The sequence below is a fragment of the Aptenodytes forsteri genome, unplaced genomic scaffold (genome assembly GCF_000699145.1).
Source record: "Aptenodytes forsteri isolate BGI_AS27 unplaced genomic scaffold, ASM69914v1 Scaffold119, whole genome shotgun sequence".
Lineage (NCBI taxonomy): Eukaryota > Metazoa > Chordata > Aves > Sphenisciformes > Spheniscidae > Aptenodytes > Aptenodytes forsteri.
In genome coordinates, this window is record NW_008796165.1 from 11776330 (window position 1) to 11802764 (window position 26435).

The 26435-nt window shown below is 46.8% G+C and overlaps 2 protein-coding genes across 3 annotated transcripts; both read right to left on the reverse strand.

Annotated features, from left to right (window-relative positions):
• Positions 1 to 2432: 2432 nt before the first annotated feature.
• LOC103905667 (cytochrome P450 2J2) lies at positions 2433 to 7365 on the reverse strand. Of its 2 annotated transcripts, none has more exons than XM_009287413.1 (9): positions 7177 to 7365; positions 6424 to 6586; positions 6122 to 6271; positions 5396 to 5556; positions 4781 to 4957; positions 4384 to 4519; positions 3964 to 4151; positions 3322 to 3460; positions 2433 to 2608 (listed from the first exon to the last, which is right to left on the reverse strand). In XM_009287413.1, exons 1-9 carry the CDS (start codon positions 7363 to 7365, stop codon positions 2433 to 2435), a joined length of 1479 nt encoding a protein of 492 aa, XP_009285688.1. The 2 variants fall into 2 exon arrangements, with proteins under 2 accessions (XP_009285688.1, XP_019329688.1); XM_019474143.1 differs by having other exon boundaries at positions 4384 to 4502; positions 4767 to 4957.
• A 3200-nt stretch (positions 7366 to 10565) lies between these two features.
• On the reverse strand, positions 10566 to 19542 carry LOC103905758 (cytochrome P450 2J2). The gene is made up of 9 exons (XM_009287508.2): positions 19336 to 19542; positions 17564 to 17726; positions 16778 to 16918; positions 14603 to 14763; positions 13626 to 13802; positions 12938 to 13079; positions 12592 to 12783; positions 11524 to 11661; positions 10566 to 11051 (listed from the first exon to the last, which is right to left on the reverse strand). Exons 1-9 carry the CDS (start codon positions 19540 to 19542, stop codon positions 10873 to 10875), a joined length of 1500 nt encoding a protein of 499 aa, XP_009285783.1. The 3' UTR covers positions 10566 to 10872.
• Positions 19543 to 26435: the final 6893 nt, after the last annotated feature.

Below are 26435 nucleotides of genomic sequence, written 5' to 3' on the forward strand. Positions count from 1 at the left end.
ACTAACCCAGCGGAGACCTGGGGAGGAGGGGGAGGAAGCTTTTGGATATAGCAGCAGCCTGGGAGAGGAAATGGGAATCTGAGCCAAGGAGTGGGAGAAGAAAAAAAAAAAAAGGTAGAGGACACCTGCAAACTGGAAGTGCTTTGGGAGTAATGCTGCACACAACAGAAACTTGTCACTGCTCCCCTCTCCTGTTCCCAGTCAATTCCAGGCATGCAGCCTGCTTCCAGCCTTCCCCTTCTGCTTCTCCCAAGGAAGAAAAAGAAAGAACATAAGGTCTAGAAAGTCAAATGAACTTCCTGCTGCGAAGGGAGGATGTGGGAGCCCCTTGCCAGGAGCAGGTCAGGAGGGCAACTGGCATGGGGAGAGGAGGAGGGGTGGAGAGCTGGGGTTGGGGATGTGTCATCCCACTTGTAGTGAGAACCGGGTCAAGTCTCCTGCGTTTTATAAATAGGTTGGTTTGGTTCCCACCACATGTTCTCACGTCTCCACCTTATGGATCTGCGAAACAGGAGCCTCAAGTGCCAGAAATAGCATCTTAGTCCAACCTTTTTGTCTGTACCCAGCTGTGCCTGGCACAGAAAATCAGAGGAGGGGACAGAGCCTCCCCACCAAGGCCTGTGCTTGAAGGAGCCTTGCCAGAAGCCGTGTTCACCTGCTATAAATTTTGCTTTATGTTGAATGGCTGTGCTTGGCCCCAGTGTGCAGCTGTGGGGCCACAGGGTGTGTCTGCCCTTTTCTGTGCAGGTCTGCAGGGCCAGCCCAGCCTTCCATGCTGCCTTCCCTCTGCACTTGGAGAAGAAAATGCAGGTTAAAATAAAAGGATTTAAAACCCACCTGGGCATTAATGCTTGCATGAGAAAAGATGCTTTTAATTTCTTCAGGAGGTGACAATTCTTGGAAGAGACACTGGGAAAAATTTTCTTCCTCTAGGAACACACAAAAAGTACTCCAGGAAAAACTGAAAATGAACAGGAAAAGATTGCTTTCTCCTTGCTTCCTCAGCAGGTGAGCAGGAGCTGGAGGTGTGTGTTACCGGCACTGCGTTGCGCTGGGGCTTCCTGCCAGGCGGCCTCCCTGCCCCGTCGGGAGCTGAAGCTTCTTGTGCCTGGGGGCCTTGCTGAGGTCCCACAGTGTGACTGTTACTTGGTACTGTTTCACCTTGCATGTGATGGTTTAAAATAATAGTTATTTGTTGCTGGTATGTTCTAGGGGACCCTTTTATTCATTAGACTATTGTGCTCAGCAGGCTTAGCTGCACATCCTGCATGGCTGGAGCTCAGCACTCCACCCCGCAGGCCGCTCAGTGATGCTGGGCAGGTAAATGGGGAGGATTTAGCATAGTCTAGGAAGCAGGACCCACGACTTTTAGAGCTACAAGTACAGATGTTTTATAGAGAGATCTGTCAGCGTGGAGAGCACTCCCTGTTCTCCATGTGGGTGTTACACTGTTAATTGCTGTGGCACGCCAGGACCTGGTCACAAGCTTTGGTGGTTTCATTGCTGCTTTACTCATACTGTCAGGGTCATTTATTTTCATCAGTTCCGTAGAAATTGCCTTCGCTGTTACAGTGCCAACCTCTCTGCTAATGGAGAGCAATGCCGCAACAACATGGGTCAGGTGCTGTGTGGCTGCCCCTGGCCAGGGGGGCTCACAGCCCCCTGCCACCCCCTGCCCTGAAACGCGGGGCATGGCTGAAGGCTACAGCCCGCACAGTACAGCCAGCACAGCCACAGGAAATTGCCTGTTGCCTGTGTTACTTTGCAAAATGCTTCATGGCAAAAATGTTTCAGTAAGGAGTAAGGAATGCACGAGAAAAAGAGAGTTACTCTATACCATCTCCTAACGGATTATTTGTCAAGGTTAACAAAATCAAAAAATCGTGTTGGTCTTCACTTTGCAAAATGCTTCATGGCAAAAATGTTTCAGTAAGGATTTATTGATGCACGAGAAAAAGAGAGTTACTCTATACCATCTCCTAACGGATTATTTGTCAAGGTTAACAAAATCAAAAAATCTTGGCATTTACTACTTGTATTAAAGTTAAAAACAGAGGCTGGTACTACTCTTCCACAGTACACAGCCACAGCCTGAACACTGCAATCTCTAACGTGTTGCTCGTTCTCTTGCCACTGTGAAGCGTGGCTATCCATCATAAAATTAGGAAAGCTCATTCATTTGCAGTGCCGTATCGCAAACCTGAAAGTGCCCTAGCCGATCCCAGGCTGATCACCTTTCTCATGTGATATAGAGTGCGAGGTCCGCTTGTAAAAGAAATTATTTTGCAATTGCTTTAAAAGAAACAAACAAACTGCCCAGCCTCTCCCTGGAGCCAGGTGGTTGTTACCACTGTCCAGGGGAGCAGCCGAGGGCTCATTTTCAGCATCCCTGCCAAAGGATTTTCACTGCGAAGATGGTGGCCAAGGTTTCCCTACCGAGGCACGGCGCAGATCTTGTAGGGCTGCGGGGCCATTGTGATGCCCAGCTTGAACTGGAGGCTGAGTGTGGTGTCCGGGGGCGCTTGGAAGGTGAATTTTTGGAGCAGAGCCGTGAAGAAGAGGAAGAGCTCGGAGCGGGCCAGCACCTCGCCCAGGCAGGCACGCTTCCCTGCAGAGACAGCCACCCATAGCATCCTCAGCCTGTGCTGGCCGCCCAGCTGCTTTTGCTGCCAAAAAAGCCTCTGCCTTCCTTTAGGACTGTGGTCCAGCTGTGTTACCCCCTTCCCAGGATGAGTTTTGCAGCCCAAACTAAGCTCCCCAATAATGGCATTGGTGTTACAGCATGTGCTGCCCCACAAATTGCATGACTTTGTGAGGGCATGTGTTTGTAACGGTATGCACAGGCATTGTATCCTCCCCTGCTTGGATAAGCTGTGCTGACACGCGCGGTCTGGATGTGCCCATGCTGGCAGAGGTGGGTTGTTTGAGCTACACCAAAGAGAGCTACCAGAGAAGGTGTGTGATGCTGGTACAGGAAATGGGTTCTAAAAGCAATCTCTCCGAGGAAGCTGCTGGCTGGGGTACCCTGTGGTGGCAACAGTGAAGCCCCTAATGACCTCAGCCATGTGGGAGCAGGAGCACAGAGCAATGCTCTTGCCTTGGTGAAGTTGTTTCTAGGGTCTCCGGCATTTTTATGGTCTTATATTCATCCTCATCTCTCTTCTGTGCATGTGAAGAGAGACAAGAAAGCGCTCAGAGTGTGGTTGTGGTGCTTTGGGGTGAGCACTGCTTGAGCGGCACCTCCCAGGGTGCAGCCAACATCTGCCTTTTGCAGTTTGGTGCTTCCTCAGCACGGAAGCACCAAAATCCAGCAAATCTTACCTATAGAAAATGGCACAAAAGATTCCCTTTTCCAGAACTGACCATCCTTCAGGAAATGTCTAGGGTTAAAAGTGTCGGGGGTTTCCCACTCGTTCTTGTCAAACATCACGGAGGTTAAATTTGTGAGCAAAACAGTGCCCTAAGAGGAGAAAAAGAAAAATAAATTGCACTTTCTCTGTCATTGACAGCAGGAGGGACATTTTTGTCTTCCAATCTCCTCTCCATGAAGAACATTCGTAGTCAAATTCTGCTGCAATTATTTGTCCAACAACCTCTGCACGGCTGGTTTGTCCTACTTCTTGTCTGTTTGGAGGTGCGATGATTATATACCCACATTTTTCCCTCATCAGCATCATTTTTATCTGCTGTAATCTTGGGCCAAAGTTCCTGTAAAAGCTGTGTGAGATGAGATCTGTGCCTCGATGAATGGTGCGAGACACCCCCCGCACACACCAACGTGCCAGAGAACAGACTGTTATTTGGATGACAAAAATATGTGTTCCATAGGAGTGAACTCTGGACAGGGCAGAGACGCTGTGGCTCTGCCCCTCCTGTCTGTGCAGGAGGGACCTGGCCTGGTGAAATGTGCCTGGGGAACTGGAAGTCTCTTGCTAAAGTCCCAGCGCTCAGGAGTGGGGTTACCTTCGGTATGTGGAAGCCATCCAAGACCGTGTCCTTCACCGTCAGTCTTGGCACGTTGAGAGGTATGATGTTGCCTTTCCTCTGCACTTCGTGGATGACGGCATTGGTGTAGGGCATGTTGTTCCTGTCCTCCAGGGCTGGCTGCCGTGCCTGCCCAATGACCGCGTCGATCTCAGCTTGCACACGGGCTGGTGGGAAAGAGCAGGGATCAGCAAAGGTCCAAGAAAAAAGACCCTTGGAACAACGCAAGGTGGTTGCTGTGAGGGTCCCCCAAAGACCGACCTGGGACACCTGCCACTGTTTGCACCTCTTTTGTGTGAGTGCAGGGGGATTTCCAATTTTTCTCTCAAAAAAGAGAGTCTTTCATGAAGCTGTGAGGGCTAAAAGCAAGGGAAAACACTGGCCTTTTGCTAATTGTACCTTGAATTTCCGGATATACGGCCATATACAGCAGAGCCCAGCGGATGGTTGTGGAAGTGGTCTCGGTCCCGGCGAACAGCAGATCGAGTGCACATGCCACAAGGTTTTCCTCCCGGAAGCTGCCGCCACCATTGTCCTTCACAAAAAGGTGCATTAGTGCCACACGAACAGCGAGGGCTGCCCTGACACCAGGTTTAGTCCAAGTCAACCCCAAGGATTTTGGCAGAAGCTGGTGGCCCCCTGCACCTCCATCCCGCTGATGGGTGCCCTGAACCTGATGTCTATCCTAAGCTCATAAATGGCCACTCAGGCAGCTCAGATGGAGAATTTGGGCTCGATTCTCATCCCTCCTGATTTCTAAGCCCTGCTGCAAAAGGGTTTGCTCCGTGTTGCTGACCTTGGCTATCTCCTGCAGGTAGCTGTCAATGAAGTCCCGACTCTCCAAGGGGTTCCAGTCCTCCTTGTGTTTGTTGATCTTCTCTTTCACAAAACTTTTCATCAACCTCCAATTTTTAAAAATGGTTTGGTGGGATCCGGGGAAGAACTTTATTATAGACGGGAAAGAGTTGTACAGCTTTGGACACAAAAGGAGAAAGGCAAATTGAATACAGGACTGAAAAAACTCTTCTGTTATCAAAACTTGAGGAGCCTGCAATGCCACGCTTACTAAATTGCTGGAGTTGGTAGAAATAGCTCAGCTCCAGAAGAGCGCTACAAGGGATTGGTATTCGTATTATGGAGTGACTTGTGCATCACCTGGCGTTACAGCAGGCAGGTTGGCAGTCAATGGGCAGGAAAGGTGATGTTGGGTGAGAGAGAGCAACATGAGCATTTCACAGCTTGAAAATAAGGCAGAAAGAAATTACAGGCAAATCTACCCCGTGCAAAGAAATAGGGAATGACAACAAAGTTTGGTGATGAAAACACTACGAGTTTCGAGGTTGACTCCAGAGAAGAAACTATGGCCCTGCAAAACTGCACACTGTCCATGTTGGTGGTAGGAGGGCTGTACCTGGCTCATGATGGTCCCGTGGAGGCTAACTGTCTCGTCCATCAACTGCAGCAATTTTTGGAACTCCTTATCATGGTAGTCAAATCGATTGCCAAAGGTGATGGAGCAGATGATGTTTGAAATGGCGTTATTGATTTTAAAGTGAGGGTTGAAAGGATTCCCTGGAGAAGGAAAAGGGAATGATCAATTCTCTTCCAGTCTTCACAGAAAAGGAGAAGAAAACACAGTTGTCAGAGGTAAAATATTCAACAAATACGAGTGAAATGAGTGGCCCCTGATGGGCACCCTCCGATCTCACTGCTCGGCCGGGACGCCTCGCCGCCCCCACGAGCTGGCCAAGCTAGGCTGGGCAGCTCCAGCAGTCCCAGTTCAATCAGATTATGGAGATGTTTGTTTACTTTGGAAAGCAAGGTCTGTAGAAGAGCAGACGTCATTTGAATTCATTGGAAACATCGGTGTTTACACACACATGGAATTTTCCAGAGATCTCCAAGAGGGCAATAGGCTGAAGGTGGGCTATGGATAACGCTTTGGGTGTTACCTAACTGCATTCACCAGTCAGTTTGAAGGCAAAACACCTGTAAAAGGGAGCTGGGATGCAGGCAGGGTGCTAGCATCGCTTGCCAGGTGAGGTATTTTTCAGCATGCAGTGAATCATAGGTGAAATTATAATAGGCCATACCCATTCCTGCCTTCAGCACAGCTTATGAGGGCCATGGCACTCACCTTGCTCATCCCCAAACACATCCACAAGGCCTTGGCACTCCTCCTGGATGCGCTCCTCCAGGCCCCTCTTCCCCAAGCCGAAGTTTCGGAGGGTGGTCAAGGTGAACCTCCTCTGCTGCTTCCACAAGTTCCCATTGGAGGAGACCAGTCCTGGCAGAAACACCCCACCGTGAGCCAAGGCAGATTCCTCCACTGAGGGGAAAAAGCTCCAGGGCTCTGCCTTATCTCCAGCCATCTCGGACCTCTGCAGGGTCAATGCTTTGACCTTACAGCTGAGATATGTCCCCTGAGGGATAACTCACCTATGCTGCTGAAGACCTCGCTGTCAATAGGAATTTCAGGGCGATCTATGAAGTTTTCCCCTTGGTTTACAAGAACTTCCTTAACCATGCGCAGTCCATTTATGAACACAAACGATGTGCTGCCCAGCTGCATGCTGAAGATGTCCCCGTATTTTTCAGTAAGCTGGGAGGGTGGTGGGAAATAAATAAAAGGGGATGCATTTGCAATGAATCTGTCTGTCAGGACATGGACAGCCCTGGTAGGGGATATGGGTGAAAGTAAGGGAAGCTGAGCACGGGAAGGGAGACGGGGTGTTTGCACAAGTGTCTGCTTGTCTGTGTATGGTCTTTTTTCTTTCCTCTTTTCCCAAATCACTGATCAGGAGTTGGTGTTAATTGGCCATAAATCAAGTAAAATGCTCTAGGTTTGATTTTTCAGTCCTGTGTTATCCAGCTTTCGTTTCACTCCCTTCCCAAACACCCTTCCAGTCCCTACTCAGACCTATGTGGCTCCTACAGCCGTGACTGCACCCGTGGTGTCATGCTGTGCTCTTTGCCCAAAGGATCACTCCACACTTGTCCCCCTCCTCGTACCCAGGCAAACTTTATCCATATTGCTGCTGACCAAGGGCAAACCTCCTGTCCATCCCAGGGTGGGCTCCTCCGAGTCCTCATGGGTCATGGGATTTGGGTTAACCCCCTCCCCGCGCTGCAAAGGTTGCGTAGCCACAATCCCCTCTATCCCCTTCCCCGTGGTGCCCACCACCCCCATACCTTCTGCACCATAATTTGGGGATTGCTGAAGTTCAGCAGGTGGATGTGCCCCACAAAGGGGAAGGAGAAGGGGCTAGGAGGGAAATGCTTCGGCTTTCTGTGCTTCATGTAGTCGGCGATGAGCAGGAAGACAATGAGGAAGACAAGGAGCATCTGGAAGGAGATGCTCTCCCAGAGGAAGCGCAGCATGGGTGGATGGTGGGGTTCCGCAGGGATGTGTCCCGTGGCAGGTCAGGGCAGGTTGAGCTCACAGGGCACCACCGAACCCCCCAGGGACAGGGGGAGATGGGCAACGTGCTGCCGTAGCTGTGGGCACAAACACAAGGCAGCATGGAGTAGCTTTTATTGACCTGGCCTGGAGGCTGTGTTCAGACTCCTGCTTTCCCAGGTTTCAGCAAGGACCGTTTGATTAAACCCCTTCTTGATGAAACTCATGCATTTCCTCTAATGTCATTAAAAAAACCCAAAACAAAACACAAACCAAAACACCCCCAGCTCCCCCTTTCCCTTCCCACCTCCCACTGCCGCTTTACAAAACCCCAGTGATCCGTGTCCTTGTCTAAAGGACAGAAACGAGCTTTGCAGAGCTGGGATTAAAACCTTCCGGCAGCCTCGCTATGCCGTTCCCACGAGCCCATGGCTCAGTGCGAGCCCTGCTCTCTCCTCCCTGTGGTGCCCTCACCGTGCCACGTCCCAGCGTCGGCTTCACGGTGCCGGGGAGGCTCCAGCCGCTTCGAGCACCTCGCGCTTTCCTCGTTTGCAGCTCATTCACTGGTACGAAGAGTCCCAGATCGAGCCCTAGGTCAGTGGGGACATGTGAGATAAGGTTGCACAACCCTTTCACAAACCGTCTGACTCATGGATTGAGGTTTCGGTGTGTCAGGGTAATGTGGCCTGGCAAACAGCCTTCCAGGATCTGCAGCAGTTTCTAAGCACCGTAATTTTCTGATCTCCACTGGACAACTGCAAGCAGAGCAACCTGCTCCAGCCATGAGGTTGGCCCTACCCCGAGCCCTCCAGCCATCTCTTCCCACCTGCCTTGGCCTTTGAGTCTGTAGCCCGTGCTAAAGCCGTGCCCAAAGCCCGACAAGGCTAAGGCAGGTGCTGAAAAGCCAAAGCAGATGCCCAGCTCTGCGGGCTGTAGCCTTTCAGTGGTAGTTGGTAACAGGCTGTGCCGAATTTTCCCATCTAAGAATGGCTCTGAGACAGGTAGTTAATCATGCACATACACCACATTGAATTTTGACATACATGTTGCATTTTATTGTGAAAGAAGCAGGGGCATTTGCAGCAGCAGTTTGCCATTGCACCATGCGGCTCTGCCGTGGCTGTTTGCAGTTGTCAGCTGTGATCTCATGCTCTGGGGGACAATTTGGCTTCATTTTCTCTCTTTTGGGGAGAGCAGTCGTGGCTGTTGGGGTTGTCCAGAGCTGAAGACAAGGCACAGAGATGCACCAGCACCACTGGAGCAATGCCATACGCACGAGAGTGAAGCCGCTGCATAACCTTTACACCTGAGAAACTTGAAAAGTTAGATCACTGTTTTATTGTGGAACTTAAAGGGGAAAAAACTGTTTTCAAGGAGAATCTCTCTTACCTCTAGCTTTTAAGCACACTTAGCCATGATTCTGTGGAGATGCACGTGTTCCCCTTCACTCACATGAGATGTTCCACTCAAAAAATAAACAAATTCATGCCTCCTGCCTTTATGGTATAGGATCATTCCATTTAAAAATGGGGGGTGGGGGGTGTTTGGTTTTTTTCCCCAACTGATTTAAAAAAAAGAAGAAAAAGAAGACGACTTCAATCTTCAATCTTCTCCATGAGTAAGGAAGAAAACCCTAAAGTAACAGGGAAAGGCAAGTTTGAAATGGAAGAGGGAAGAGATCAATATTTGTTTACTAAGCCAGTGCAAATAATACAAGCTGTAGCCACATACCAGAGGTCAGACCTACACCAAAGTGAATAAAAAAATGGAGAGAAACCAGTGCCTAGTCCTGAATGGCTTTGAAAACTTGATAGGTGAAAAAAAGTCCACAGATCTTTTATGTTTTCTTTTTTAGAAAGAAAAAAACCCACAGGAGCCTGTAACTGTGAAACATTAATTAAAAATGCAATAGGATTGAAGTGATCGGTTAGAAGGACAGCTCATTGACAAAATCCCTGTGTGCCCAGTGTGGCAGGGATGTGATGTGCAAAGGACTCTCCCATGTGGCATAAATCTGCCACTGCACAGTGATTGCTTTGTAACGCAGCAAAGGTGGTTATTGCCAGAGATGGAAGCTAAAGCCAGTGGAAATGAAACGTGATTTAATCCTCTTTTCCTGTTAACTATTCAGTATCCTTCGTGGGTGCCCATAGAAAAGTCACTTATGAAAGGTGAGAAGGAAAAAAAAGAGGAGAAATCCCCAATCTTTGCTGTGACTATATTCCAAGCAAAAGCACACAGGAGACAGCATTTCTAAGCATTAATGCTTGGTCACATAAATGGAAAAATTCTCTACAAGTTGCATATGTAATTACTTCTTTTCCAAAGAGACCCTGGTATGGGCAGAAGCAGTGTCTCCATCACAGGCGGTGCCATGCCCCTGACCCACCTCCTTGGCCCCACACTATGGACATGCCTGTTGCGCATGGCCACAAATCTTTGCCAGAAGTGGAAGGGAAGCGGGCGAGCTCATGACTTCCCACCGCAAAGCCTCCGCACCGCCATTTCCTTCCTGATGGCCAGCAGTGAGCCGCCGCGGGCACGACCCTTCCGACATTCTCTGCTGCTTCTTGTTCTGTTGGGCTTCGGCTAAACTACTCCTGAGCAAGCCCATGCAATTATTTTTTTGCAACATTTCTTTCCCCTTGTGTATTTTACTACCACAAACCTTTTTGGATAAACCTTTCCCTCATATAGTTGCAATATTGCATTTTTATAGCCATTCATGACCTGGAGGCACAGCTCCTCATGCCATCCCACTTAGGTTGGTATATGGTAGAAGCTGCTTCTACCACCCTGTAGCCTCCTAATTAAAACTTCCATATATGTATGAGATTTAAAAACTGCATGCTTCTGCTCCAAGGATCTCTATTTCCATCGCAAAGCAGGAGCAAGGTGGTATGGGGAACGTACACCAAACCGAGGCCAAGGCCACCTGAGCCTCAGGATCGGCCATGGCCACCTGGAAGTCCAAACTGGTGCTGAGGCATGAACCCAGAGCTTGTACGTCCAAGGCCAGCTGCCCCCACTGACCAGGGAGACCTCAGAAAACACAGCCCGTGGCCATTCAGGGTGCTGCAGCATTGGGATTTAGGGGTTGCTAAATGATCTCTGAGCGGCGGACATATCCTCTGTGGAAGAGCCACCGTGGACCCAACTGTGCCCATGGTTTTGCAGCTGGCAGACACCTTCCTGGGAGGTGCTAACGGCAGAAATTAAGTAATAAGGCTTTTAAATTCATGCATTTTGTCAAACTGATAGAGGGGAGGATGCAGGAGGTGAAGGCAAAAGCCCCAAGGGTTGTCCTTGTTGCAGTGTGCAGGATGTGTCCCTCCTGCCCTTCCCACTGTCACCTGCATGTGGGTGAGTGCTAGACATCTGTGGCCCATCATTTTGGCCCAAAATCTATGGGGCGGATAGGAGAAGGGGCGCTTTCCAGGCTTGCGGTGGGCTGAAGCTGGGGGGCGCGGGGCAGCCCCACGCCGGCCTCAGTCACGAGGCAGTGCGCGGATCTGGAAGGGCTTGGGGCAGCACGTGAGGCTGAGCATGAAGGCGAAGGTTAACGCAGAGGCCACCGGCGCCCGGAAGGTGAACTTCTGCAGGAGGGCTGCAAAGAAGATGAAGAGCTCGGTCCTGGCAAGCTGCTCCCTGGGACAAGCCCGCTTGCCTGGAAAAGGAGCAAAAATAACCCCACCGAGTCCCGAGCGAGCTTCAACCACCTCTCAGGCTCCTCTCTCACGCACCGCCTTGCACAGGCTGCAGGAGCTTTTCTTCCTTGAAAGGTTAGGTGGCAATGTTCACCCACACATTTTGCAGAAATCTTCCCCAGAAATTTACTGCTGAGCAAACTGCAATGGTTGTTCGGATAGACGAAGAGGGGAAACTCGTCGAAAAAAACCCAGTTATGCAGCTTGCGCAAGAGGAAAAAGCCTTATTTTTTCATCCTGCGATAACAAATTGATTTCCCTCCTGCTCCAAGCAGTCAGTATTAACTGTTATAGGGATTTACACTGTGGGAAATGCTGGGCATGGGCTGAAAGCTGGACAAGGAGCAGTAACCCCTACTCTGGAGGGGGTGTCTTGGGGAAAAAAAAAAAGCATTGCAAAGAGGAAAACCAACTCCCCATCCATCATCCTACCTGCAGAGAAAGGCAGGAAAGCCTCCCGCCTCCTATACTGGCTGTTTTCCAGGAAATGTTCAGGATTAAAGGTGTCTGGAGTCTCCCACACATTTTTGTCGAACATTATCGAAGTCAGGCTGGTCATCAGGGTGGTGCCTTGCAAGAGGTGGAGAAAACAGGCGATTACATGACGGAGAGGAGCCGATGTGTTGTCAGACTCATTTACTATTAGCTCTGTTCCACACACAATGTAAACTACATTTTTTTTTTAAGGGCAAAATTTTTTTTCCTAAGCTATGTAATTAAATGAGGGTGAAAGCCTACAGGATTGTTCACTTCTGTGCTCCTCTATATATCATCACAGTGTTGATCCGTACCTTGTGCTGCTGTCACTGGTGATGTTAATATAAACCATCTTTAAATTGATAACATTGTGTTCCCATAGGAATTTGAAGCAATTTAACTAACTAACTTTCAGTTGATCCGCTTTATTGTGCTTTTTTTTTTAAAACCTGATCTGGTTTATTTCCACATCCTCCATCAGAAAAAGAAAAATATTTTAATCAGTGTGGAGCAAAATGCCCATATTTTTTTATCTTTAATTTTCCTTGATGCAACCAATCATATACATGGAAGAGACTAGATATATCTAAATTTCATATTTGCTTTCATAATGCCAGAACAGTGTGTACGCATCAATACCTATTACCTGGCTTTTACCAAGTGCTACTTTTAATAGATGATTTTTAATACTCTGTGGAATTAAGAAACTCAAAGTGTTTGCTATCCTATGTTTCTTGGCCCTCTATTCCCATAATGCCTGGAGGGCGTCTTGTACAAAATTTAAGGGATAAACCTTGTAAAACTGAAAATTTTGACCAACACTGTGGGATCTCACAATTCTCCTCCGTAAGGAGGTGAGACCCATAAGAGCCCTATAGCATCCATCAGGAGGGCTTGTATTTTCTATATAACTGTGATATCTCCATAAGATCCTACTGGTTGTTTCCCCTCCAGATGAGATCTGGGACTTGGGCCATGAAGACCTCGCTCTGGTGGGGCAATGGGAGGGCTGGTGGTCTCCACGTACTTTGGGCAGGTGGAAGCCAGCCAGGGTGGCGTCGCTGGTGGACATCCTGGGCACCCCCAGTGGCACAATGTTGCCCATCCGCAGGACCTCACTCAGCACCACGCTGGTGTACGGCGTGTTCTTTTTGTCGGCCATGGCAGGCTGGCGGAACTGGCCGATCACCGTGTCAATTTTGAGTTGCACTTTCTCTATGGAAAGAGAGAAAAAAAAAGACCTGTGCTCAAAAGGTTCCCAACAAGAAAACTGGGGCATAGGCATGTCCAGCATGTGGTAAAGCTGGAAATACTCTGAGTTTCACTTATCTGGTTTTGGGCTAAATGAAGGACCCATCAGTGGCCCCACCCTGAATGTGGGGGTATGTGGCCATGTAGAGCAGAGCCCAGCGGATGGCGGTTGCTGTTGTCTCAGTCCCGGTTAAGAAGAGGTCCAGGGTGGAGCACAGCAGGTTTTCCTCATGGAAATATGAGCCGGTGTCACTCTTAAACTTGGGGAAAAGCATGGCAATGAAAAGTCTTATTAGGGAGGAGATGCTTTCAAGAACCCAATCCAAAACCATCCATATATAAGTCAAGTCCTGCTGCTATTTTATTATCCATCACCCCTGGACTTGGAAATTTCTACCCCTTACTTTAACTTATTTACAAGCCCTGCGGAATGCTTTGAAAGACACTCTGTTTGCTGTAGAGCAACTTTTGAAAGCAGGTAGCGTTTTCAAATGTGAAGTTTCACGATAGCAAACACAGGCCTGCGAGCTCTCATAGAAACGTGAACATGTTCCGAGAGTCCTCCTACGCCGCATAACAGAATGGAAAATGGAAGAAGACAAAGTGCAAATACTTTCAAATGAAAAAAAAAATCTGTGTGTTTTCAAAGTGATCAGGCTCCTGCTGTTGCTAAAAGCTTGACGTGGAAGAGGTAGGGAGGAGAAGGTAATGTGGGAGGCACAGGCTCCTCTGACAGAAAAGCCTTGAGTCTCATCTGCTCGTTTCTTGGGTTAAGCTTTAGGTGACTTTAGGCATTTCCTTCTTACCTTTTCTATTTCCTTCAGATAACAGTCAATATAATCTCCTGCCTCGCACTGGTCCAAATCCTCCTTGTGCTTTGTGATCACTTCCTTCACAAAATATTGAAGTTTCTCCCAGTGCCTGAAGATTTTCCTAAAGGGTCCTGGCAGCCATCTCATGACCAAAGGAAAAGCATTATACAGCTGGTGAGAAATCAAACAGAGCAAAAGAGCATTTCTTGAGTTAAAAAAAAGCAGGTATCACAGTTGAGATGGTAGTACAATTTATGAGTTCTGCTTGCTACCAGGAAAAAAAATGCTGCAAAGGTCAATTTAGTTACACAGATGTAAACAAGTACAAACAAGATAAGAATTGGCCAGATGTTTTCTGCTGATAAAGTTCTCTAATTTTGGGTGGCCAAAGCTGTCACCTAATGTGAGGTGGCCACTGGAGTCATAAATCAGTGTGGATGCAGAGGAGCCCCTTAGTGCTGGAGTCCGTGGAGGGGACAGAGATCAGACCTGGCCCATGGTGTGCGGCCATGCAGAACCTATGTGCAGTCTGTCCCCAAATCCACCTACTTTGGTTATAAACCTGGACTCTCAGACAGTTTTGTCATAAATAAAAGTTATTTGAGAAATTAGTTGGGAAAGGGGTGGGGGAAAAGAAGGGAATTTTCACTGAGAGTGCTACTAATTGACTCTTCTTTTTGTAGAAACATAGATATTTTTAAGGTTTTTCCATTGCTCTTCAGTTATGTCAGGCATAAGATTGGTTTCACAATCCTGCAGTGTTTTTTCTCCATGTGCCTCAATAATTTTAACTTGCTTTCTTGCTTTCCTGATGGATTTTGTGTATAAACCCAGTCTAATGTAAAACAATACTGGTGGTCATTTCCCTTATAACGTGACTCTGTTTCTACAGGGAAAAGCAGATTACACCACTGCCCTAGAAATTCCAGTTTCTGAGCTCTTACATGCAGCTGAAGCTAGAAAAGCTTTACCTGGCCCCAGAAACTTCTGATTAGCAGCAGTGTTTCAGCCAGCAAGTGCAGTAATTCCTGGAAACGGTTGTCATGGTAGTCGAACCAGTTCCCAAAAGTTATGGAACAGATGATGTTCGAAACAGCACTATTAATTTTATAATGAGGGTCAAATGGTTGTCCTGGAGGAAACAAAATGAAAGACAACTTTCTTTTTTTTTCTTTAAAGTCTCAGTCAAAACCACATTCTCTATCAGATCAACAGTTGTGAAGTTGGGGTGAGACCTCACCTACTTTTCACCCATGGTGATGCTAAGGCTTCACTCCGAGTCCTGGGGTCCCCACCACCCCCATCACCTCCAACATCCTGCTGGAGGTTGGACGTTGTGTGCCACGACATACTTTCTCCAAGGAAATCCCCTCCTGTCTCCGGCCTAGGCTACTGGCACACACCAATGTTAGCGCAGAGCTGCTGAAGCAGGGTTTGAACTGTTTTCCAGGGAAAACAACCAGTAGGATGCCACATTATGGCTGTCGGGTTTGCATGCTCCAAAATGTTTTTGGTGTCGATTTTAAATGCCAAGAGAGGGTCCCTCAAAGCTTAGCCTGGGGCAGGGAGCTCAGGACTAACCACACTGCAGAAATGCCATTGCACTGGCCTTTAACTGTCCACCACAAAGAAATCAAGTGGGATGGGAGAGAGGGGAGAGGGTGAGGACTGCAAGTCTTTGTGGCCGCCTATAAAATCCAGCAATATTTCATATGGCCCATAGATGTGATGCACATAGCTCCTAAAAGAGTAAAGTGTCGGTGTGACGTTCATCACGTCTGCATTCCTTGGAAGAGCTATCGAGCAGAGACCACCATCTCCTAGGGTAGGATGCCCATTATGGCTGTCGGGTTTGCATGCTCCAAAATGTTTTTGGTGTCGATTTTAAATGCCAAGAGAGGGTCCCTCAAAGCTTAGCCTGGGGCAGGGAGCTCAGGACTAACCACACTGCAGAAATGCCATTGCACTGGCCTTTAACTGTCCACCACAAAGAAATCAAGTGGGATGGGAGAGAGGGGAGAGGGTGAGGACTGCAAGTCTTTGTGGCCGCCTATAAAATCCAGCAATATTTCATATGGCCCATAGATGTGATGCACATAGCTCCTAAAAGAGTAAAGTGTCGGTGTGACGTTCATCACGTCTGCATTCCTTGGAAGAGCTATCGAGCAGAGACCACCATCTCCTAGGGCACATTTAGGCAGCCTGGAGAGCTACTTGCCATGATATGAGAGACTAATATCAGTAACGAATCCAGTCCGGCCCTGAGCTGCTGTTGGTACGCTGGGGAGCATCGCTTTGAAATGCAAGGCACTCTGCACAGGACTGCTGATCTCTCCACTGTTCAAGAAAGTAATTAAACTGGGCTGGTGCTCAGATATTAGAGTGATGGACATGATCACTATTTGTCATTACTAATGGGGAGAAAGGCCCAAAACAGCAGCTTAATTAGTTTATTGATTAGGACTATAAAGGACTATAATCAATTGGCAACATGAAGTATTTGGCCTGTTCAGTGCAACAGCAATTGAAATGGAGCAAGTTCAGTATATAATTTCACAATTCCTATTTAGATCTTTCTTGTTTACTATATATAGCTCCATAGAATTAGCTAAACCCCATCTGCTTCTATTTAAAGCTGAAGTGCAACATCACCCATGTACCAACATACAAATTATTCTTACTAATATCCCTCTGGCAGTTCTTAAAAGCTGGACCATAAAAGAGCAAGGCACACGCTTCATCTGTGCATGATACAAAAGGAAAGCCTGACTAAACAAGTTTTAAAATACTTTGCAAACCAAGGACAAGCAGAGGTTAACTAAGCCTCTGAGCATACGTGCCTGATAGCATGAGAGCTGTGTTTATTCCTTCGCAGAATACAGGAGAGACTTTCTTAGCCATATAAATATGCAAGTTTTAATAAACACTTAGTATATATTTGCTTAATATTAATAAGGAAGAACTAAAATAGTAGGCCTGAGGTCCCAAATAAGTGCTAAAAGGCACATTCTGGAAGTATAAGATAGAGATTTGAGCGACTGAAGAAATGTTTTGCATGTTAGGAGCTGCATCAGAGTAAGAGATTTACTTCCCGCTGTTCATTTAGCTGGAAGCTTTGGGCATGGTGCTGTACCTTAACCACCCACCTTTCTCCTCCTCGATTGTCTCCACAAGGTACCGGCTCTCCTCTTGCACTTTGTCCTCAAAACTTACAGCAATGCTTTTTAGTGTTGCTGAAGCAAATTTTCTCTGTTGCCTCCATATATGCCCATTTGATGATTTGAGCCCTGTAGGTGGAAAAAACAAGTGAACAAACCTCGCTCTGGGTCATGTATGAGTGATAGGATTCAGAAATGGCCATTCATCTTGAAGAAAAACCCCAAACCAAAGCAAACAAACCCCACAGACATTGAAAAACTATAGCTTTGCCTGGGAATTAAAATTCAAGAGTAATTGGCTTATGCTAAAGATCTAGCTTTATGGATTTGCTTTAATCTGCTACTTTGTCACTTTGCGTGGGAAAAAAACGTGTAAGCCAAAATACTATAAGTACTATCACGCTGTTGGCAGAGCTGCAGGCAGGAGCACCATACCCCGTCTCTGGAGCTATATGCAACTGGGGGAGAAAAAGTAAAGGAGAAATTAAAACCAAGGGGAAAACTCTTCAAGTGTATCGATCGCTGGGCAGCTTGCATTTATTTCTCTTCTTTCATCAAGACCTGACTTTGATCCCATCATCATCCCTAAATCCCAGAGAGATTAAAACATACACCTGTGAGATTATTAGACTGAATTAAGTTCTTGCTTTCCTCTGTGCAATCTTTTATGGGTGCAGTTAACAAGGGTTGAATTCAACCTGTTTCTTTCACTCTAATTGTTATCATTGCAGATAGATGAAACATTTGTACCAAAATCCTGGTAGCTGTGCTTACCAAAGCCTCTAAATATTTCTTGGAGGAGTGGAATATTTGGCCGATCTGTAAATATTTCAGCCTGGTGGACAAGAGCTTCTCTCACCATCTGGTACCCATTGACTACCACAAAAATCAGACTTCCAAACTGCACGCTGAAGATGTTCCCGTACCAACCAGTAAGCTGAAAGAGAGTTCATCGCCCTCTGAGAGCAAGAAGGTGGAGATTTTCAAAACTCACCTGGACAAGACCTTGAGCACTGGCATCTAACTTTGAATTTAGTCCTGCTTGGAGCAAGGGGACTTAAGAAAAACCCAAACCCAAGTCTGCAGGTCCCATCCAACCTAAACTATTCCATGAAGGCTGGAGATGGCATAAAAAGTGCTAGAGAGCTGTAGTGTGGGAGAGATGGTTTGCTTATATTTGTTAGTGGGTATGACCTGGGTTTCACCAGGCAGTTACATCAATTTAACTTGTAACAAGGACATTACTTGCTTTGTAACTGATGGGCATCTGCTCCATCCCTCTTTTTCACAGGAAGGGTACTAGAGGTAGTCACCACCTGGGTCACCACGCCCAGGCTCTTGCTGCTGAGGGCAAGGCACAACAAATAATCCCTTTCATCAATTTTGTGTCTAAAGTAGTGTGGTTTCTTGTTCCAGCTATTCCATTTAGAAAGTGGCTCCAACTGCTGATGGCTAGAAACCTACTTCTAATTTTAAGCCTGAATACATTTATGGCTAAATTATAGCCATTTTCCTTGCATGGACTTTGCTGACATTACTGTCTCCTGTGCAGCGTTCAACTCCCTGATGTGTAAGAGCAAAGGGCGATCATATCATCTCTTGGGCCCCGCTCTGCCAAGGAGCTTGGGCCGTCTTCTTAGTATGAGTCTACATGAAAGGACACACATGGTCACCCTTAACTGCCATGGTGATTCGTGAAACCAGTCTGGGGCCAAATGGGTGTCTCAGTCATTGTGTGCATGTAAATGAATGTGACTAATTTTATTAATAATAATTGTGTGTATTGACAAAATATCCTGAGCATGCTGCCTCAGCCTTCCCCAAGGGTTCCCCTAGGGGACACCCATGCTAGTGGCCTGTGAAAAGCCAGGGCAGATAGGCTGGCGTCAGCCTGCTAAGTAAAAGCAAGAGAAAAATAGTCACCAGAAAGGATATTTGCAACCAGCAAGTCAGAACTTCTCCTTCCACTTTTTCAGAGAAGCATACTCAGCATGTATAAAATATCTCTCTTCCGTTGGCTTTGGAGGGAGTCAAAGCTCTGGAAACCTTTCCAGAGCAATCACTGTCTCTTTCTGTGACACAGAAGCCACAGGGATGGTTAACTCAGGGTCTTAAATGTTTCTTTTAGATGTAATGGGGCAAATCGTTGGCCTCTGAGCAAAGACAATGACAATACAATTTCCAGAGGTGATGTTCACAGTCCAAACAGTTAATTTCTCACACAGCGCTTGCCATCCCTCCCCCAGCCTGGCCCAGACCCTCCGAACCCTTCCTGGGCTCCAGCAGAAAATGGTCATGGTCAGATGGGAAGAAAGAAGAGGAACATGTAGGTCTTCTTCCATTATGGGTTTCTTTCCCATTGGACCTTCCTACTCCCATGGAAAAGGAGGTGATACTAAGAGAGAAAACCAAGAAGGGTCGTATCTCATACATGGTTATTATATAGCTAGTTCTTCAGAGGCTGCCCTTGCTTCGCAGGTTTGGTGACAAAAGTCACTGGAGAGGTAAAATATTGTTAGTAGGAGAAATGTCCATGGAGCTCTTACCTTCTGCAGCGCAAGATGAAAGGGCTGCTTAAAGTCCACAAAGGTTCCCATGAGAGGAAACAGCTGTGGCCCTGGAGGGAAATTCCTGGGACGCCTCTTTATCACAAGGTCTATAATCAAAAGAAATGTGATCAGAATCACCAGGAGCGTCCAACCATTCAGTTTTTCCAAGAGAGAAACCAAATCGGGCCAAAACTGAAGCTCCATCTTGGCTGATGAACTCACGGATTTTCGTCCCAGGAAGGGACTTGATGCTCGTGTTACATTTGCTAAAACAGGAGTGAGAAAGGACTGGAAAGAAAACAAAACAAGATAAGATGCTGATAGCTTACTGGGGACAGGACTTGCCATGGGCAAGCTGCTTTCTCATATACAGCTACTGCCAGACCACCTGCTGAATAACTAAGTTTAAACACCAGGATCTCCAAAACCAACCCCAAACCCTCAAACGTTTGGCCAAACAAAAGCAATCTTGCAATCCTTTAGCTTTACATCTCTGTCAACTCCCCAATTTTCTTATGGAAGAATATTCCTCCCTTCTGCCCTTAACAAGGAGCTCCTTTATACAGACACCTAGCTGGGATTATAAGCGTTACAAACATTTGAGGTTAGGTGAAAGCAGCTTACTTGGCTAATTACATATGGTGGGTGTTGCATAATTTAAAAAATGGTAAGGCATCTGAGGTGATGGACACCATACAAGCTGCTAAGGGGCTGATCCTGTTAAGGGCTAAGTGCTGGCTGCAAAGGGCTGGATGCCTTCAGCGCCCACCAAAGCCTGCCCGGCTTTGCCAGAGTCATCAGGTGAAGTTTGGACAAGGGAAGCACTGCAAGAGCCCAGGGCTCTGCCCAGCCACTTAAATGAGAGTTAAAGGAGCTTAATTTCAAGAGTGAGAACGTAGGCTCATGTGCTTGCCAGCTAAAGGAGAGATTGGAACTTATGCATTTAAATCTCCTGGGTTTTCCGAAAATCTCCTTTGAGAAAAGCTTCATGCTGTCCCGGGCGGAGGCTGCAGTGGACCGACAGTGACCTCTGTGACTGTGAATCAACCTTGAGTCGACTGCCAATATTTTAGCTACAACTTGTTTCCAGGTCTTTTTTTTTTTTTTCTTTTAAGAGATTTACTTTGCAAACAATCTAAACTTATACCAAAGCAAAACTCAATAATGATTTTTTAAATTATTTGCCTAGAAGTTATGGTGAAAAGTTCAGAAGAATGGTAAATTTTTATTGTCTTCAACATTTTTCAGAAAGTTTTAATTTTTCAGGAAAAAAAGGAAATTTTCATAGGAAATAATAATTAGGAAAAATTTTGGTATTCTCCAGTCTTTCACCACTTTTAAAAGCTTTGCTGTCCATGTCTTTCATTAGCTTGGTGACTGCAGTGCCAGCAGAAGCACACACAGGCTGTATGACAGACCTGCACCTTAGTTATTGCAGGAGTCCTTTTTAAGGGTAATACCTACCTGCAACCCAACACTTCTTGGTTTGAAATATTATTTACAGGTTTCTGGATGGTATTAGGCACCAAATGTGGAGCAGTAATGGGAGAAACATCTCACATGACTGGTCTATAATGTATATTTTACATATCACTTTAGCACAGCTGTGAGCAGCAGTGGTTGGACATACTTTGCTTGTCCCCATGCCAGTGCACCCGTGATGCTCCTGTACCCATTTGCATCAACACACCTTTTCCACCCTTCCCAGTGTGGCAAGCCAAGCCTCGCTTACCAGAGGCTAAATCAGGATAGTGGGCTCGTGCTCTTCATCCTGGCATCGGGGAGATGACTCGGTTGGTGGAGGTGTCAGCCTACAGCATGCTCAAAGGGACTGTGATGATAAGGCGTCAACTTCTGCTAGCCCAGTTTCACTCCTCTGTTCTTCGCTATGCCATATGATTTGTCAGCATGCACACAGAGTGCAGATCCCTCTACCACTTGTGGCTGCTGTGAATCGGGCTACGTGCAAAGCCAAGGTGTTAATGTGTTCTTCTGGGTGGTGTTGTGGGGGTGGATGCATCGTGGTTGACAGGAGAAATGTTATTTTTAGCAGGAGGAGCACATTTTGCATGTACTCACATGTGTCTTGTCAGTCAGAAACCTCAAGCCTATTACTTTGCCTTGAAGCTTCACATGTCCAAATGCATCTCTTCACAAAGTCCTTAACATGCCAGATTTACTAAAGATTAGGGAAGAGCATTCCAGTATTACCAGGGCTCTTCTAACCTCAGTAGACAATAACACCAGCATGTTACCAAACTGCATTGTGACAATGCTATTTTGGGTCCCAGGCTTTAATCAAATCAGTTCCCAGCACATGGTGATGTGCAAATCCCCAAAGCACTGAGGAAGTCATATTGGTGCAGCGCATGGGCAGTACAAGAGTGTTGGACAATTCCTAGTTTTGCAGTCTTGAAAAGACCTTTAGCTGCAAGATCCTGGTCACCTGGAAGATGAACCTGTGCCTGTGGCCAGCACCACAAACACAGGAACATCGGTCTTCTGTGGTCCAAATAACCAAAATGTGAATTAATATGAGATAAGGATGTACACCCACACATCTAATAGGGAGTGGGATGTAAACCCACGTTCCCCAGTTCTTCCTTGAATACCTCTTCTGACCACAGTACACAACTTTTTGATCACCTCACCTGAGCTCATGGATACTGGGCAGATAAATTATGCCATATTGCATGGACACACACACATCACTGCTTGAATATTAAGGCATCTTGAACAGCCAACAGACAGAAATTGGCCCATATGCTTTGTACCTTCTTCCCTGGCTAGATGTCTAACTGTGTGCAGAAGGTTTTGAAACACAAAGAGAAACATTCTGTTAAAAATGCAATTACCATTTGTTTTTCAAGATATAGTATCCCATTATTTTTTCCAGAGAAGTGAAATTCAATAAGGTTACAACAGAATGTAGTCCAACAGTTACCGTACTTTCAGAGCATTATTTAAGCTACAGAATTTCTTAATGATTAGAAACATATGTAGGAAAAATCACATGCAAAATGAGAATGACTGGAGACAATTTTCCCCCCAAACACTTTTTTTCAGGCAAGTAACAGCTCACCCACCACTGTGGTTCCATCCACCACATTGGAGGTGTGAGACCCCCACCCAGCCGGGGAGCCACGTGCTCAAGTCATGTCAACTGACAGGCTCCATCAAAGTCCAAGGAGCCATCCTGATTTACATCAAGGAATATTTTGCTGTTTCTTTCCTCCTTATGTCGGGCCCAAGCGAGTGATGCCATTTTCACCACAGGCAAGCTGATCAATGGCAGCAACCACCCTGATGTGCGTGTTAAGGCCACGTCCCAGAGAGCTTTCACACAGGTGTAGCTGCCATTTCACGATCCAGCCCAGGTGAGTCCTAATGGACCCGGAGGCAATGGCAGCTCTGGACACTCATTTCCTTTTAGGATTTGCTTTACTGGATCAAATGAAATCTACAGGAGATTTGTAGTTGCAGAAGGCGAGGAATGGAGAGTGCTGGGGCATCCGTACCTCCCGGAGCAAGCTCAGGAAAGACATGCTTGAACCCAGTCCTTAAGCTTAAAGTTCCTCACTTGGGGTGATTTCACTGGGACATAAGTGCTTCCATGGGAGCTCAGGGCTCAAATATCTCTGGGAGTCTGAATCCAAGCCCCAAAATCAGGAAGCCAAGTCCATATTTACTGCTGTGCATGTGGCGAATACTAAGGTGCCTCTAATTTTGCATCTTTATTCTCCTACCTAAGACTAGATGCAAATATTCTCCAGGTTTTCCTGGGACTCACACAGATCTCTCAACTATAGCCTCCTGGCCACAATAACGTTTCCAGTACTAATTAAAGCTATAAGGCAGGCAACTGTGACCATGAATGGGTAAACTGAGGCATTATGAGCCTAAGCCAAGTGGTGTGAGTAGACCTACAAAGTGTCCTATTGTGCAATCCAGGAGGGATCCCAGAAGACAGGAGGCTTGGTCCCCTTCTGTAACAGACCAAAATGTCCCTTTTCTGCTGTAGAAGACAATTGTGTTGAAGGGATTGCATTCAGATTTGTCAGCCAGATAATTAAATGTAGGTAGCAGAAAGTGCCGCAGGGAGCACTCCCCGTACCTCCAGACACTGGATCACCCCCTGACTTTTTGGTCTTTGGGCCAAGATTTTATTCCCTTCACAGCCAGGAGCTGCATTGCCTTTGCCAGCCCCGCGCCACCCCGCATGGCAGACCCCATACGGATGTATCGAATCAGATTTCGGGGGTGCCGGTTGCTTCCCCCCGAGGGGGCCGTGCTTGCGGCGCTGCCGGTGGCAGCCACCCACGATCCCCCCAGCAAGACTCTGCCGCCGTCTGCCGCAACCTGGCAGAGCCGGGGCTGCAACCCTGGCTGTTCACACGGGGCGGCTTCCCGCATCCGAGCTCTTCCTCCGATTCTCCATAAACCTCTAAAATACTCTCCTTTCTAAGATGCACCTTTTCAGTATTCACAGAGAAGAGTACAGTCACATATTCCTCTCAAAGCCACAAGGACTTGACTAGAGCTAAAATGTCATTTATGTACATATCACAAGCGTTTTTCTAGGCACAGATGTCTTTCTGGTGCCAATATGCTGTTTATGTACTTATCTGTCACAAGCACATGTCTACATACATATGCCCTGCTGGCAGAGGCACAGAGCATTTTGAAACTCTTATTAGACTGCTAATGAATAATACGCATACAAAGGAGAAAACAGAAGGTGGATCTATCAGGAACAGCCTCTTTCTTAACTACCTTTTAATTGTAGGAGAGGAAGAAAAGAGATGAATTTTTATATCTTGGCATCTGTGAAGGCCTACTTAGCAGCATCAAACGCCATCATTTTAAAAGCGGGTTTTTCACAGGTTTGGGTATTTGGGGGGGGGATTTTTTTTTTTCTTAAAAAAAAAAAAACCCACAAAATTTTGACACTGAGAGTATTGCAAATCCTGGTGCCAATGATGTACGATAGTGTGATTGTCACCATGGAATGCTGAAAAGCCCGAGCAGCTGTTTGGCATATTGACAGTGTGAATTCGGAGCGTTTTAAATGCAAATGACAGTATTCAATTGATCGCATGAAAACAATGGGTCATAGCCTTACCTTTCCTTGGCTACGCTCTGAATAATCAGTCTGCAAATCCATGCACAATAGGGATATTGTACATGTTCTGGGGATTTTATTCCCCATGTAGATGGGGGTCAATAAAATGCTTCTTTTGGGCAGAGCTGAAAAAGAGGCGCTGCTGCACTGTCCCGGGCACCGGGATGGGGTGAAGTGGAGAAAGGGGCGTAATTTGCCCCAAATCCACCACGTCCTAAGTGTCAACCTGTTTTTCTTCTCTTCTATCCTTTTCTGCTTGCTCTTTAAGGGTGGCTGGCTTTCTGCCTGACTTGTCTCCATTATACCCTGCTGCAATCAATATGGCAAGCAGAAATCAGCAGGAGAAGGCATGTTCTGCTCTCAGTGAGAGCCGGTGGGAGGGAAGGAGATCAGGCCAGCCAGCTGCAACCCCAGCCCGGCAGGCAAACCAAAATCCAGCCGAAAAAGCCGCCGCCAGACGCCTGGGTCTTGTTTCCTTCATGGTGCCCCCTGCCTGGCAGCAAACAGCAGGTAAAGGTCTTCCTCCCTCTCCCAGCCCAGGGAGGGCAGGCAGGAAAATTTAGCCGTGGTAAAATTTCCACTGAAAGCAGCTTTTTTGCAGTGGTGGAAAGAAGAAGGAGAAGGGTCCTTCCAAAGCAGAAAAATCCAGGATGGGGGACCCAAACTTTCACCCTCTGCAGGACCTTTACATATGGACACTGCTGAGCTCTTGATGGTACTCACACTGGTTCAGGTCTTCAAGGCTGGCCATTCTAAACTGAAGGCAGCCACTGCCACTCCTGAATATCTCTAGCCATAGCTTTTTGTTTTCAAGACCCAGATTTCTTTAAAAACAAGTTCAAAAAACGTGCAGGAGTGCCGTGGGTGAGGATATCACCCAGACAGTGCTATCTGCCCATGGCTTTACCTTACAGGATACACATATGACATCTCCCTCCAAGAATTTTAACTTTGTGAATTTCTTCCCTTTCCTTATTTTGTAAGCCTGAAAAAGCTTTTCAGGGTCTGTTCCCACTCCTGCAATCCCCTGATTGCAGCTAAATTGTACCAGTGATCAGTGCTTTTCTGTCACCTGTGCTTCCTTCCACCCTTCTGGTGTTTCAGTCACAAGCATTTTAGGTCAAGCACTGTTTTTTTTGGATCTCCTTGACCCATGGGTTGTGTGCTCTGAGCCAGCTCTGAGTGCTTATGCAATACAACCAATATACAAACAGCATCGCAGTTGCCAGAGCAGTTGCTGAGATGTCTGTGAGATGCCCATGCTCAGATTTGCACCTAGGATCACAAAGTTGAGTTGAACATCACAAATGGCTGATGTTCTTGAGCTGTCTGAATGTGGGGTCTATGTGGTGGGCTCCTTGCACCAGAAATCAGCTTCTCCAGGGAGTTTGCCAATTAGAAAATGTTCCATTTAAATGGGGAGGTTCATGAGGAGTTGGAAGCTGGAGACCATGTGGCTAATGTCATCCATTTATGGAGTCATGTTAGGAGGCTCTACAATTTTTTCAGGCTTTCCCAATCTTTTCCAGCAATCCTGCCTGGGTATGAAAATCAAGTGACTTCTCTGTACAGCTAAATTACACCTATTTCAGCATTCAGCTTTTCAGTCTCTGAAGGAAGGCAATGAATAAAACCTAGCATCGTTATTACCTTTGCCTTCCTAAGATAAATCTGTTTACCTGTAAAACAGATGCATTAAAAAACAATCAGCCAATAGAAATAATTAGTTACAACATAGGCATGTGATTTGCTCAGCCTCTGGAACAGGGTAGTATCTTGCTTAGCTTGAACTCATTGCTGATGGATGCTTGGTGAAAGGTCTTGGAGACTATGTACTCAGCTAATCGCTGGGGAGACAGAAAATGATTACTTCAGAGAGACATTGCTCAAGTCAGCTCTGCAAGAAATTCATCACCAACAGCATTGGCACCACACATGAGCAGCGGCGTATGGAAACTGAACTGTAAAAAGTAAT